The sequence below is a fragment of the Poecilia reticulata genome, chromosome 13, assembly GCF_904066995.2.
Source record: "Poecilia reticulata chromosome 13, P_reticulata-male-v2, whole genome shotgun sequence".
Taxonomy (NCBI): domain Eukaryota; kingdom Metazoa; phylum Chordata; class Actinopteri; order Cyprinodontiformes; family Poeciliidae; genus Poecilia; species Poecilia reticulata.
Window position 1 is genome coordinate 32,558,293 of NC_088842.1, and position 14,388 is coordinate 32,572,680.

General features: G+C 42.5%; 1 protein-coding gene and 1 pseudogene across 1 annotated transcript; both read left to right on the top strand.

Annotated features, from left to right (window-relative positions):
• The first annotated feature begins 415 nt into the window (after nucleotides 1-415).
• Nucleotides 416-14,388, top strand: part of LOC145554490 (scavenger receptor cysteine-rich type 1 protein M130-like) — a 35,710-nt pseudogene continuing 21,737 nt past the window's right edge.
• LOC145554491 (uncharacterized) lies at nucleotides 6,703-7,762 on the top strand. The gene is made up of 3 exons (XM_081614345.1): nucleotides 6,703-7,194; nucleotides 7,370-7,449; nucleotides 7,526-7,762. Exons 1-3 carry the CDS (start codon nucleotides 6,714-6,716, stop codon nucleotides 7,616-7,618), a joined length of 654 nt encoding a protein of 217 aa, XP_081470471.1. The 5' UTR covers nucleotides 6,703-6,713; the 3' UTR covers nucleotides 7,619-7,762.

Genomic DNA, 14,388 nt, shown 5'->3' on the forward strand with positions numbered 1-14,388 from the left:
CTTAATAGATTTCATAAAAAACAAAATTGAGTTTTACTCCATTTACGTTCGGCCCTACGGCAAAATTGTCTTGCAGATCTGTTTGCATATTTCTCCATGGAGATTTGTTCCTACTAGACACGACCTTCACTTTAATGGGGCCAATGCAATCAATGACATCTGAAATTTCATGATGGAAGTTATTTACCAGCTCATCTACAAAGTTGATGAGCTGGTAGACTGCTCTGAACTCAGAATCAGAACCAGAACCAGAATCAGGACCAGAATCAACTGGATTTGACAACTTTTACACAAAAACAATGAATTTGACTTTGGTTGGTCTCAGTAAAGACATAAATATAAATGGATAGAAAAGGTGAATAACAAAAACATTTCAGGTTTTACTACACAGCATAAATAACATTTAGTTCTGGGCTTTAACTAGGCCATTCCAGCATAAAGATGCTTTGATCAGAACCATCCCTGATAGCTCTGCCTCTAAGAGAAGATCAAATAAACTCCATCAACAGGATCCTGTCAACACATCCTAAATCAATCTGTCTCTGCTTGTTGTAACCCAACAGTAAATGTTGTTTCTTCCAGCGCTGTCTGATGAAGTCAGACTGGTAGCAGGAAGGAGTCGCTGTGGTGGCCGACTGGAGAAGAAGGACCTGGGAGACTGGAAACCAGTGAAATATTGGGACTGGAACCATACATCAGCAGCTGTAGCTTGCAGACAGCTCCACTGTGGATCTGTGGTGTTGATACAAAGAGATGAGAGCAACAATCTACAGATCATCTGTTCAGGTGATTCCATATCCTGGCCATTTCCTTCCTGTTCTGCTTCCAACTCCACTTTAAAAAGATTCTCACTTCCAGCTCAGTCTGGGCTTCTTCCCCTTCACCTGGATTCCCTCTGGTAGATTTTCTACTGGACCAATCAGCGAACAGAAGGAGAAGCTTGAACGATGACCTTGATTTTCTGTGTTATTTTAGAATCACAGTCTGTCTGTAGTTTTAACAATGGCAGCAGAGGAAGTTCAGTCCATGTTGGCCACACGTCCAAATACTGAATTAACATCAACAGCCGCCTCATTCGGCTCGTCTCTGTTTTGTGGTGGACAAATGATTGTAAGGTAAAATCTGCTGGTTATATTGTCTTCATTCTAAATGCTGGTGAACTCTCACCAAGTGAAGCTATTTGGGTTGCATGCACAAGGTTGGGAGATGTTTTCCTGCAGCTGCATGAGAACCAGACCGTCTCTCCCTCAGCCTTGGTATAAAACTCATGTTGTCTCTGCCTGGAGAGTTTTCAATCAGAAATGTTTCACTATTGATCGTCTTATATTCTCTCTGTGTTGTGCACAATATGCGATAAACCTGATGGAGTGACTTCATCTAACAGTGCTTGGTAATAGATTATTTCCATATCATGGTTGCAGCCCAGGAAACTTCCAGTAAACTTCTTAGTGTGGATCTGGTGCATTGCATGTCATGGACAAACGTTAGCAACTGGTCAAATTTAAAAAGAAAAATAATCCTATTTACAGTCGGTTTCACTCCACCTTTGATACTCTGAACTTTTCTAGTTTGATTTTATTTACATTTCCTTACTATTTTTTATCAAACCCAGAAGTTTCCATGTGTTTAAAAAATAAAGTTCTGAAGGATTTTAAACTTTTTTCTTTCTGCATCCACAGACTCAGTCAGGCTGGTTCAAGGGACCAACCGGTGCTCAGGCAGACTGGAGGTGAAGACCAACCAGTCGTGGTCCTCAGTGTGTGAAAAAGACTTTGACCTGCAGGATGCAGAGGTGGTCTGCAGGGAGATTGGCTGTGGGCCTCCTTCAGTCCTCCAGGGGGCGCTCTATGGAGCAGCAGAGGCTCCAGTGGGGAGCAGAGAGTTCCTGTGTGAAGGCAGTGAGTCTGCTCTGCTGACCTGCAGCAGCAGGAAGAGTTCAGTTAGAAACAGCTGCTCACCTGGTCAAGCTGTTGGACTCACCTGTTCAGGTAGAGGAGGATCTGCAGACCTGCTGCTGTTCACTGCTTCACTTCCTGCATTAATGAACTCTCTGTCTCTGCTCAGGTCAAGACATCAGGTTGGTGGGAGAGACCAGCCGATGTGCCGGGAGACTGGAGATGAAACAACAAGGAGACTGGAGACCAATGTTTGTTGAGGGTGGTGACTGGGACAAGAACTCAGCTGCCTGTAATTTGTGCTGAACTGGACTGTGGTTCTGCTGTTTCAGCAAGAAATTCAGAGGAATTTTCATGGAGACCAGTTTGGTTGATCAGGTCTTACTGTTTGCAGTCAGGATCTGAATTAAAGAACTGTTTACCTGGTGATGTAAACGGTGATTGGAGCCATGAGTTAATCTGCTCAGGTAACTCTGAACTCTCATATTTATGTGTTTTAAAAATGTTTCTTCATCAGGTTCCAGATGTCTGCAGAGAAACCGTCACCTTTAACTAAGAACCTGAAACCTGGAGGAGAGGGAAACTAAAATAATTTAAATATCCAGATAAAGTTTTCAGTTTAGCCCAAATAGATGAACAAAAACTCATCATTTTAATAACTTTTAATCTCTGCTGCTTTGAAGTCGATGCATCAAAATCCCAGGAGGACTTCAAGGAATCAGACATTTCAAAACCTGAAAATCTACAGAAAATGAACTTTTTATCCAAAATGGTGGACTTCCTGTTTTTAGTGCAAATAGCAGGAAAACCTGTTGTTTGTTCTGGTTGTTGGCCTGACTGAACTAGGGGGCGCTGTTGAGAAATTTTGCAATGTTTATTTTTAATTCCGCTGAAATATTAACAATTACACAAGAACAAAGATTGTTTGACTTTTAATGAGTTTCTGAAGAGTTTATGTCCCAAAAATATGATAAATTCAACAGAAATAAAGATGAATGATAAAATTAAAGGAACAGTCGGTTTCACTCCACCTTTGATACTCTGAACTTTTCTAGTTGGTTTTCTTTACATTTTCTTTGTATTTTTATCAAACCCAGAGATGTTTCCATGTCTGTTTAAAAAAATAAAGTTCTGAATGATTTTAAACCTTTTTTCTTTCTGCATCCACAGACTCAGTCAGGCTGGTTCAAGGGACCAACCGGTGCTCCGGCAGACTGGAGGTGAAGACCAACCAGTCGTGGTCCTCAGTGTGTGAAAAAGCCTTTGACCTGCAGGTTGCAGAGGGGGTCTGCAGGGAGAGTGGCTGTGGGCCTCCTTCAGTCCTCCAGGGGGCGCTCTATGGAGCAGCAGAGGCTCCAGTGGGGAGCAGAGAGTTCCTGTGTGAAGGCAGTGAGTCTGCTCTGCTGACCTGCAGCAGCAGGAAGAGTTCAGTTAGAAACAGCTGCTCACCTGGTCAAGCTGTTGGACTCACCTGTTCAGGTAGAGGAGGATCTGCAGACCTGCTGCTGTTCACTGCTTCACTTCCTGCATTAATGAACTCTCTGTCTCTGCTCACATCAAGTCAACATCAGGTTGGTGGGAGAGACCAGCCGATGTGCCGGGAGACTGGAGATGAAACATCAAGAAGATTGGAGACCAGTGACTGTTGAGGGTCGTTACTGGGACAAGAACTCAGCTGCTGCTCTAGTTTGTGTTGAACTGGACTGTGGTTCTGCTGTTTCAGCAAGATACTCAAAGGAAGCTTCAGAGAGACCAGTTTGGGAGATCAGGTTTGACTGTTTTGCAGTCTGGATCTGAATTAAAGAAATGTTTACCTGATGATGGAAACAGTGATAGGAGCCATGAGTTAATCTGCTCAGGTAACTCTGAACTCTCATATTTATGTGTTTTAAAATGTTTCTTCATCAGGTTCCAGATGTCTGCAGAGAAACCGTCACCTTTAACTAAGAACCTGAAACCTGGAGGAGAGGGAAACTAAAATAATTTAAATATCCAGATAAAGTTCTCAGTTTAGCCCAAATAGATGAACAAAAACTCATCATTTTAATAACTTTTAATCTCTGCTGCTTTGAAGTCGATGCATCAAAATCCCAGGAGGAGTTCAAGGAAATCAGACATTTTCAAAACCTGAAAATCAACAGAAAATGAACTTTTTATCCAAAATGGTGGACTTCCTGTTTTTAGTGCAAATAGCAGGAAAACCTGTTGTTTGTTCTGGTTGTTGGCCTGACTGAACTAGGGGGCGCTGTTGAGAAATTTTGCAATGTTTATTTTTAATTCCACTGAAATATTAACAATTACACAAGGAACAAAGATTGTTTAACTTTTAATGAGTTTCTGAACATATTTATGTCCCAAAAATATGATAAATTCAGCAAAAATAAAAATGAATGATAAAATTAAAGGAACAGTCGGTTTCACTCCACCTTTGAGGCTCTGAACTTTTCTAGTTTGGTTTTCTTTACATTTTCTTTGTATTTTTATCAAACCCAGAGATGTTTCCATGTGTGTTTAAAAATAAAGTTCTGAAGGATTTAAACCTTTTTTCTTTCTGCATCCACAGACTCAGTCAGGCTGGTTCAAGGGACCAACCGGTGCTCAGGCAGACTGGAGGTGAAGACCAACCAGTCGTGGTCCTCAGTGTGTGAAAAGACTTTGACCTGCAGGATGCAGAGGTGGTCTGCAGGGAGATTGGCTGTGGGCCTCCTTCAGTCCTCCAGGGGGCGCTCTATGGAGCAGCAGAGGCTCCAGTGGGGAGCAGAGAGTTCCTGTGTGAAGGCAGTGAGTCTGCTCTGCTGAACTGCAGCAGCAGGAAGAGTTCAGTTAGAAACAGCTGCTCACCTGGTCAAGCTGTTGGACTCACCTGTTCAGGTAGAGGAGGATCTGCAGACCTGCTGCTGTTCACTGCTTCACTTCCTGCATTAATGAACTCTCTGTCTCTGCTCAGGTCAAGTCAACATCAGGTTGGTGGGAGAGACCAGCCGATGTGCCGGGAGACTGGAGATGAAACATCAAGAAGACTGGAGACTAGCGGATGTTGAGGGTCCTTACTGGAACAAGAACTCAGCTGCTGCTGTAGTTTGTGCTGAACTGGACTGTGGTTCTGCTGTTTCAGTAAGAAAATCACAGGAAGCTTCAAAGAGACCAGTTTGGGAGATCAGTTCTTACTGTTTGCAGTCTGGCTCTGAATTAAAGAACTGTATACCTTATGATAGAAACAGAGATCAGAGCCATGAGTTCATCTGCTCAGGTAACTCTGAACTCTCATATTTATGTGTTTTAAAATGTTTCTTCATCAGGTTCCAGATGTCTGCAGAGAAACCGTCACCTTTAACTAAGAACCTGAAACCTGGAGGAGAGGGAAACTAAAATAATTTAAATATCCAGATAAAGTTCTCAGTTTAGCCCAAATAGATGAACAAAACTCATCATTTTAATAACTTTTAATCTCTGCTGCTTTGAAGTCGATGCATCAAAATCCCAGGAGTTCAAGGAAATCAGATATTTTCAAAACCTGAAAATCTACAGAAAATGAACTTTTTATCCAAAATGGTGGACTTCCTGTTTTTAGTGCAAATAGCAGGAAAACCTTCTGTTTGTTCTGGTTGTTGGCCTGACTGAACTAGGGGGCGCTGTTGAGAAATTTTGCTATGTTTATTTTTATTCCACTGAAATATTAACAATTACACAAGGAACAAAGATTGTTTAACTATTAATGAGTTTCTGAACATATTTATGTCCCAAAAATATGATAAATTCAGCAGAAATAAAATGAATGATAAAATTAAAGGAACAGTCAGTTTCTCTCCACCTTTGAGGCTCTGAACTTTTCTAGTTTGGTTTTCTTTACATTTTCTTTGTATTTTTATCAAACCCAGAGATGTTTCCATGTCTGTTTAAAAAAATAAAGTTCTGAAGGATTTTAAACTTTTTTCTTTCTGCATCCACAGACTCAGTCAGGCTGGTTCAAGGGACCAACCGGTGCTCAGGCAGACTGGAGGTGAAGACCACCAGTCGTGGTCCTCAGTGTGTGAAAAAGACTTTGACCTGCAGGATGCAGAGGTGGTCTGCAGGGAGATTGGCTGTGGGCCTCCTTCAGTCCTCCAGGGGGCGCTCTATGGAGCAGCAGAGGCTCCAGTGGGGAGCAGAGAGTTCCTGTGTGAAGGCAGTGAGTCTGCTCTGCTGACCTGCAGCAGCAGGAGAGTTCAGTTAGAAACAGCTGCTCACCTGGTCAAGCTGTTGGACTCACCTGTTCAGGTAGAGGAGGATCTGCAGACCTGCTGCTGTTCACTGCTTCACTTCCTGCATTAATGAACTCTCTGTCTCTGCTCACATCAAGCGCCCATCAGGTTGGTGGGAGAGACCAGCCGATGTGCCGGGAGACTGGAGATGAAACAACAAGGAGACTGGAGACCAGTGGATGTTGAGGGTGGTGACTGGGACAAGAACTCAGCTGCTGTAGTTTGTGCTGAACTGGACTGTGGTTCTGCCGTTTCAGTAAGAAAATCAATGGAAGCTTCAGAGAGACCAGTTTGGAGGATCAGTTCTGACTGTTTGCAGTCAGGATCTACATTAAAGAAATGTTTACCTTATGATAGAAACAGTGTTTGGAGCTATGAGTTAATCTGCTCAGGTAACTCTGAACTCTCATATTTATGTGTTTTAAAATGTTTCTTCATCAGGTTCCAGATGTCTGCAGAGAAACCGTCACCTTTAACTAAGAACCTGAAACCTGGAGGAGAGGGAAGCTAAAAATGGTTTAAATATTACTCACAGACTAAAAATCTGTCATAACATTGCTAGTAACCATGTATAAACATGCTAGTAACCATGGTAACCAGTGTGATGAGCTCCTGTCTCGTTCTCATGCCATCTTGTTTTCCACCTCAGATTAGATCCAGTTGTCTCTGTGTTTCCTCTGCGTTCCCAGATCTGCTGGTTGAGCCGCTCATCTTCCTCTCTTCCTCCACTGACGGGGTCTCCACAGCCAGAAAGCAGGGGTCTGAGCTCCTCATTGGCTCAGGTTTCAGCATCATGTGCTCCATCAGGCCTCAGTATGAAGGCGGCTCCTTCCAGCTCATCTTCAGCTCCTCTAACTACACTCTGAACCACACCCTGCCAGCTGTTAATCACTCCGCCCTCTTCCTGTTCGCTGCTGCTGGCCACGCCCACCAAGGAACCTACCGCTGCCTTTACCACGTCTACGTTTTCTCCCATAACTTCTCCTCTGTGAGCCAGCCTCTCAACCTCACTGTCTCAGATAAACTCATGGAGTCCATCAGGAGAAGTTCTGCTTCAGGTGAACCAGCAGCTGTCTGCCTCATTCATGAGGTCAGAGAGGAGGATTGATGATATTAATGTTCATGATCAGATCTACAGGCAGCATGAAAACAAGGGTCTATATGATTATTGTAAATTTCTGGTTTGACTCGTCTGATGAAAGCTGATCCTGAATCTGTTTCGTTCGGTTTCAGACTATCTCACTGCTTTGATCATCAGACTGGTTGTCGTCCTGCTGGGTTTGCCGGGATCAGTCCTGGTCCTCTACTTTAAGGTACTGCATGTATCATGCATGATGTGTTCAGCTGGGAAAGTTCTTGCATTGAAGCTGAACCATCCTCTGTTTCCAGGCCAGGAGAAACCAGAAGTCTGGAGCAGAAAACAACCATCATGATGAAGGATCCAGAGCTGAAGGCAGCTTAGAGGAGGAGCCTGCAGTCTGAAGGAACCAGGAGAAAAGGATCTTCATTTCACATCCACAGGAAGGAGCAGAGACATGTTTCAGACTCCTGGAAATCTATCCGTCTGTGTATCTATGATGAAACGTCTCTGTGCTCCTGCAGCAGGAAGGAAGTTCAACATTCAGAAATTTTATCTGGACTAAACCTACTAAAGTAAAACTTATAAAAGAAGGGAACACAAAGCAAACATTCAACGAAATGTAACAGAAAACCCACTTCATCAAAATCTGCTCTTCATCAACCTTGCAAGGATAGCATATGATAGGATATTTGGGGTCAAAGGTTAGGTGGCCAATTCCATTCAGGCCCTGAACCCAGTTTGTGTCCTCGTCTTAGTTGGGGTTTTGAATTGTGACAAATGCAACACAGTTGATCCTGGCTTGTAATACTGTGAGCTGCCTGTAGGTGGTGTATGTCTTCACTGCCATGATAACCCATCCAATACATCCAGTTCCATCAAGTCTGAACCAGAAGTGATCCGCGCCATCTTAGTAGGGAAGTGCATGTACAATGCTTAGTGGACCCATGGCTTCAAGACCAACAACCAGAAAACATGTGGACACTCTTGACCAAATTCCGAGAGAGAGATACATGAACAAAATGGCCGCCGTCGGGATCAACCTGTATGAGACGGAGGAGGGAAATATGTCAGACGATGTGGACAAGCTGCCTCTGATCTCCTACTACGATAACGTTAACTACCAATCAGCACGAAGAGTGCATACGCTGTAAACGAGCTTCACTGGCTGAAATTCATGGACGCATATAATTAGTATTTCAACAGCTTTGTAAAGGACAAACGAACTCTGTGTGAATAATGAGGTTCTGGTGACTGGCAGACCAAGTACAGGTAGCAACAAACACGTCGGCTACATGTCTGTCTTAGCCTGCAGATGGGATGGAACATTTTATGGTTACTATGATTATGAGTGGATCAATGCATAACAGTGTTATGGTTCTTGTGTAAAGCTTGTGATCATGGGAAAGTCTTCTGAAGCTGTTTCTCTGAACTCTGGATTATTATAAAGTCGTAGAATATTTTCTTTTTTCATTCTTATGACAGCCATAATGTTTGATTTGTTTATGAAATAAAATGTGTTTGCTTGCAGTGTGTTTTGTAGCCAAGTAGATTGTTAAACTGTGTGAATTAAATGAAACGTTTCCTATAAACAGTTTGCTGTGTTTTGCTGGAGGCTCTTTCTCCTGACTGTTCAGTGAGCAGAGACTCCAAATGCTGTAAAGCTTCAAATAAATATTGACAAAGAATTTATATTCTCTCTGGTTTTTATACGGTTTTTCCTCAGTCTGTTTGTTATGGTCTGGCTCTTAAACCACAACAAATGAAAGGGAAGCAACACAAGGGATAACTTAAAAGGGAATTTATTTAACAAAAATCATAACTGGTTGGGAAAGAAAGGGATAGAGTGGCAGGGAGACAGAAAGAATGAGCTGCCCTGTCAGAGGAAGTGGTGTGTCTTAAGGTGGATCGTCATCTGGAGACACTGGCCAGCTGCCTCCACTTCCAATCAGCACCAATTAGAAAGTCCAAAGATATGGATGTTAGAGACCCAGAGGAAAAGGCTGTCGTGAAATCTGATATGAGTATGTGAGATCTGTCTAGGTGCACGCAGAAAAACGGAATAAAGGCCTGAGGAATAACAGTATACCCTGTATAATGATTAAATGATGATTATAAGTGATAAGTGATTATAAAGTGATAATACACATGCCAATGAAGAAATGTCTGTAGTGTATGATCAAAACATATATTCTATACTTTTAATCAAGTGAATGTTATAATAATGTATACTCTGTACTCTTAATCAGTTGATTTTATTACATTATGGAAAACTGAAGGTTATACTTTTGAGTTAACAACGATTAACATGACTATGTATGGTTATCATTTATTACTAAAATCATGAAGACTGGGGTAAGGAAAAAGCAAACACTCCTCACTGAGCGAAAGGCGAGGAACCGAAGGATGAGTCATCAAATGAGTGAGCGAGAAGCAAGGGTGGGGCAGAATTAGAAACAGATGGTCAACGGAAAATAAGGGAAATGCCCCGATGAAGCGAGGAGGCAGGAATGAGTCATTAGAGGCTTGAGGAAGAGCCCGGTACTTTCTGCAGGCAGCCCTGCCTTGCATGACATCAGGTAATGACATAATGCGATGGGCGGGTTCCATGAAAACACAGGGCATAAATACTGATGTACGAGGGAAAAAGAGTGTTCTTCATCCCCGGCACAGAAGAGGAGTCAACAAGAGAAGCAGGCTAAAGACCAGCGGAGGACCACACCCGGGACCGAGGAAAAAGCTCAAAGACTTCACGCCGATAAGAAGGGACAAGTTCCACCGGCCACCAACTCCGGTTCCAGATCCAACCGACTCCTCTGCCTCTACCCAACGCTCTCAACCCAGTAGCAGCCGACTTGGATAAGAGACGGAGGTCCTACAAAGACAAAGAGTCTGCACGTTCAAAGGACAGCGTGAGTCTTCTCTCCGCTTCTCTTCAGTAAAGAGGACTTTGCTCTGGCTGGACAAAGACTCTGACCAAGGACATCTAAAGATTACAGCTGCCGAGACCAAGAACCATCGGGTATGAGTTGACCAGCTTCCCCCAAAAGCCTCGCTCAGTGAATTTAGTGAAACATGTTAGGGATGAGAACAAGGATAGGATGTGATTAATCCTAGTTGATTTCATTATATTTTTGCTTCTTTTATAACTCTTGGGAATTTAATCTGTTGTCATATGCCCCTGCTAAAGCTTGCTTAATAAAATTGTAATTCTAAAATTCTAATGAGAATTGTGAACAGTGAGTTTAATTGTGTCAGTCTTAATTATTGTTGGTTCTCCTAAATGTGGTAAAGTTAACAAACATGATCCTAAAAACAGGGTGGCTTTGTGTTTTACTCTGGTGAGTGTTAAAATAATGACCCTGGGACTTGAATCTAAGTCACTAAACTTAATCTAGCCGTTAACAAGTGCCGTTATTTTAGGAGAGGAGCTACCGTTAACAGGAGTGGTTGTAGGGGTTATGCCGCCATGAAGGCTACTCAGCGGATTGCTCTTCAACTGTAAAGGGTCATAACTTCTGGATCGAAGGTAGTCAGAGCTAGACGAGTCCTTTCCGACCCCAGTTTAAACAGATAATTCTCCACAAACTATCTCTAGGGTAAGACTCGAGTTTCTGGGGTTTTCCAGACCTTTTAGACAGAGAACTGGGCAGTACTGAGTCCAAAGAGTTGTGGGAGTGGGCGGGACTTACTATTGGGTAGTAACAGACAAGGCCTTGGGCCGCAACACCCCCCCTCTTCAAGACAGGGTCCCCACTGGAACCTTGGGCAACCTCTGCATTAACATCTGGAGAAATAGAGAAACAAAATTAAGTGCACTAATATCTCAGACCAGCTGAAATGAAACAAAACTTAGATCCTCCCCGATCCCATCCAAAACTCAACGACCGGTACCTTGAAGTGACTGTTGGACAGGTAAGGAGAAAAGGGTAGAAAAAAAAAAGTTACTGACTTGGTGCTCTTGACAAAGCATCCGCGATGACATTATCCTTCCCCTTGATATGATAAATATCTAAGGAAAAAGATTGCAGAAACAATGAACATCTCACAAGTCTTTGATTTGGGCAGCGAAAAGAATTCAAGAAGGTCAAAGGATTGTGATCTGTGAAAACAGTCAGAGGCCCTGATTCTACATAGACCTCAAAATGCTGTAAAGACCAAATAAGAGCAAGGGTCTATTTTTCAATGACTGAATAATTCAGCTGGTGTTTGTTAAACTTCTTAGAAAAAAACTCACAGGTCTTTCAATTGAAAAGTCATCCAGTTGCAAAAGGACTCCCCTGCACCAACATGACTGGCATCAACCTGGAGCTGAAAAGGCTTATTCATATCAGGAGCCAACAAGACAGGAGAATTGCACAGCATCATCTTCACATCTTCAAAAGCCTGCTGACAGACAGAGGACCAAATGTATTTTACATTGCTTTCACATTGCTTTTCAGAAGGTCTGTCAGAGGTGCAACCACAGTGGAAACGTTTCTGCAGAAAGCTCTATAATATCCCACTAAACCCAAGAATTTCATGAGTTCCTTTATAGTCGTTGGTAGTGGATATTTTTCAATCGCTTCAACCTTTGCACAAACTGGACGTATTTTACCTTGACCCACTTGATGACCAAGATAAGCAACAGTCGCTCGAGGAAAGTCACATTTGGCCAGATTTACTGTCAAATGTGCATCCCGCAAACGATCAAACAAAGCAGTGAGTCGTTCCATGTGAGATAACCAACCATCAAAATAGCCAACAACGTCATCCAAATACATAGAACAGCCTTCTAAACACCCAACAACTTTATTCATCAAGCGCTGAAAAGTTGCTGGCGCATTTCTCAAGCCAAAAGGCATAACATTGTATGAATATAAGCCACTTGGTGTAATAAAGGCAGAGATTTCTTGTGCCCTTTTAGTTAAAGGGACCTGCCAATAACCTTTTAGTAAGTCTATTTTACTGATGAATTTAGCATTAACCAATCTGGTCAATGCAGTCATCCATTCAAGGTAAAGGATATGAATCAGGCTTAGTTATGCTATTGACTTTTCTGAAATCGGAACAAAATCTATAGGTTTTGTCTGATTTTGGAACAAGTAAGCAAGGTGAAGACCAGCTTGAACATGATGCTTGAGCGATGCCATTTTTTAACATGTAGTCAACCTCAGCATCCAGATGTTTACGTTTTTCTGGGTTAACCCTGTAAAACTGCTGTTTTATGGGTTGTGCATTACCCACCTCAATATCATGTTCGATCAGGTGCGTGCAGGATGGGACATCTGCAAATAAATCAGAATGGGATTTTATCAACTGAATCAACTCAAAGCGTTGAGATTCTGGCAAATAGCACAGTATCTATGCTTTCCAATACTTCAGAATTCTTGAGTCGACCAGTTAACATGGCTGAATCTGGAACAGGCAACCCATCACCATTCCCTTCATTGCCAGCAGATGTCACTGTTTCAGCAATGCACAGGGTGAACTTCATCCACCAAGACATTATCAGCACGAACATGATAAGGTTTCATTACGTTGACATAAACTATTCGCCGTTTCTTCCGTCTTTCTGGAGTTGCAATGAGATAGTTTGGTCAGACAGCTGTTTCAAAACTGTGTGCGGACCAGAAAATTTGGCCTGAAATGGTGAAGTCACAAGAGGAAGTAAAGCCAGTACTTGGTCACCTGAAAGAAAAACACGACGTTCAGCTTTCTAATCATACAAACGCTTCATTTTTTTTTCCTGTGCAGACGATAGATTCTCTTTGCCAACTGAGTGGCAGTAAAGAGTCTCTGCTTAAACCCATTAACATAAGCCAACAGGTTTTGTGGTGGTTCAGCATCCTGACACTCATCTCTCAAAACTTTTAACGGACCACGCACAGTATGACCAAACACCAATTCATTAGAGCTAAAGCCCGTACTCTCTTGTGTTACTTCTCTTGCTGCAAGTAACAACCAGGGTAGACCATCCTCCCAATCAGCATTAATCTGAACACAATAAGCACGGAGCAAAGATTTTAATGTTTGATGAAATCGTTCCAGTGCTCCTTGGCTCTGCGCATGGTATGCTGTGGATTGGTTGTGCTTAATGTGCAGCTGCTGCAAAACCTGTGCAAACAAATGAGAGGAGAAATTAGATCCTTGGTCACTCTGAATGATTTTAGGTATCCTAAAAATACGAATAAACTGTATAAGAGCTCACACCACATACTTTGTAGTAAGTGTGCAACAGATATGCTGCTGGATACCTGGTACTTTGGCACATTGACATTCAAAAGATACTTTACACTTGAATGTGAAGGGGGAAGAGGTCCCACACAATCAATTATTAAGTGCTAAAATAGTTGACCAATAGTAGGAATAGGATACAGTGGTGCCCGGTTTATGATTTGATTGAGTTTACCAGTCAGCTGACAGGTTTGACAAGTTTTAATATTAAAACATCTTTTTTCAGTCGTGGCCAAAAAAATTCCTCAAAATGCGGTCATAGGTTTTTCTAACTCCCATGGGTCCTGATTCGTCATGGGACACCTGCAAGACTAAGTCACGCCAGTTCAAAGGCACCACAACCTGATAAACTGGCTCCCCAATAGCATTCTCACCACAAGGCATCCACTTCCTTAACAATATCTTGTTTTCAACAAAGTATCCATGAGCACAGCTCTGCATCTCCTCAGCAGGTAATGCAGACTGAAATAAATGCTGTATGGTGGGGTCAGATCTTTGCTCCTGTCCCAGATCATTCTGTGAAATAGACAGGAATATTAGATAAACAAGAGGAAAAGCATTCATCTTTTCCGAAGTCTTCATCCTGATGAACATCACTGGATGCTTTCATTGCCCGTGTCACAGCACATGCTTGAAAAATGTCAGGGTGTGATTTTCATTTTCATCAGGACCACTGCTGATCAAAGGTACTGAAACCACAACTGGAGACCCTGGTTGATCAGGCCAGACTTTCCCTCCAGCTATATTGTTCCCCAGTATAACTGTAACACCCCTCACAGGCAGCGCTGGTCTCACACCCATCCTTACTTCTCCTTCAAACAACTCTGAATGGAGCACGAGCTTATGTACTGGAACACAAAACACAGACATGGCCATACCCAACACCGGTATAGATAATCCAGTATCAGACTCATCTGAAAAAGGTAAAACAGATCCCAAAATGAATGAATCGTATGCA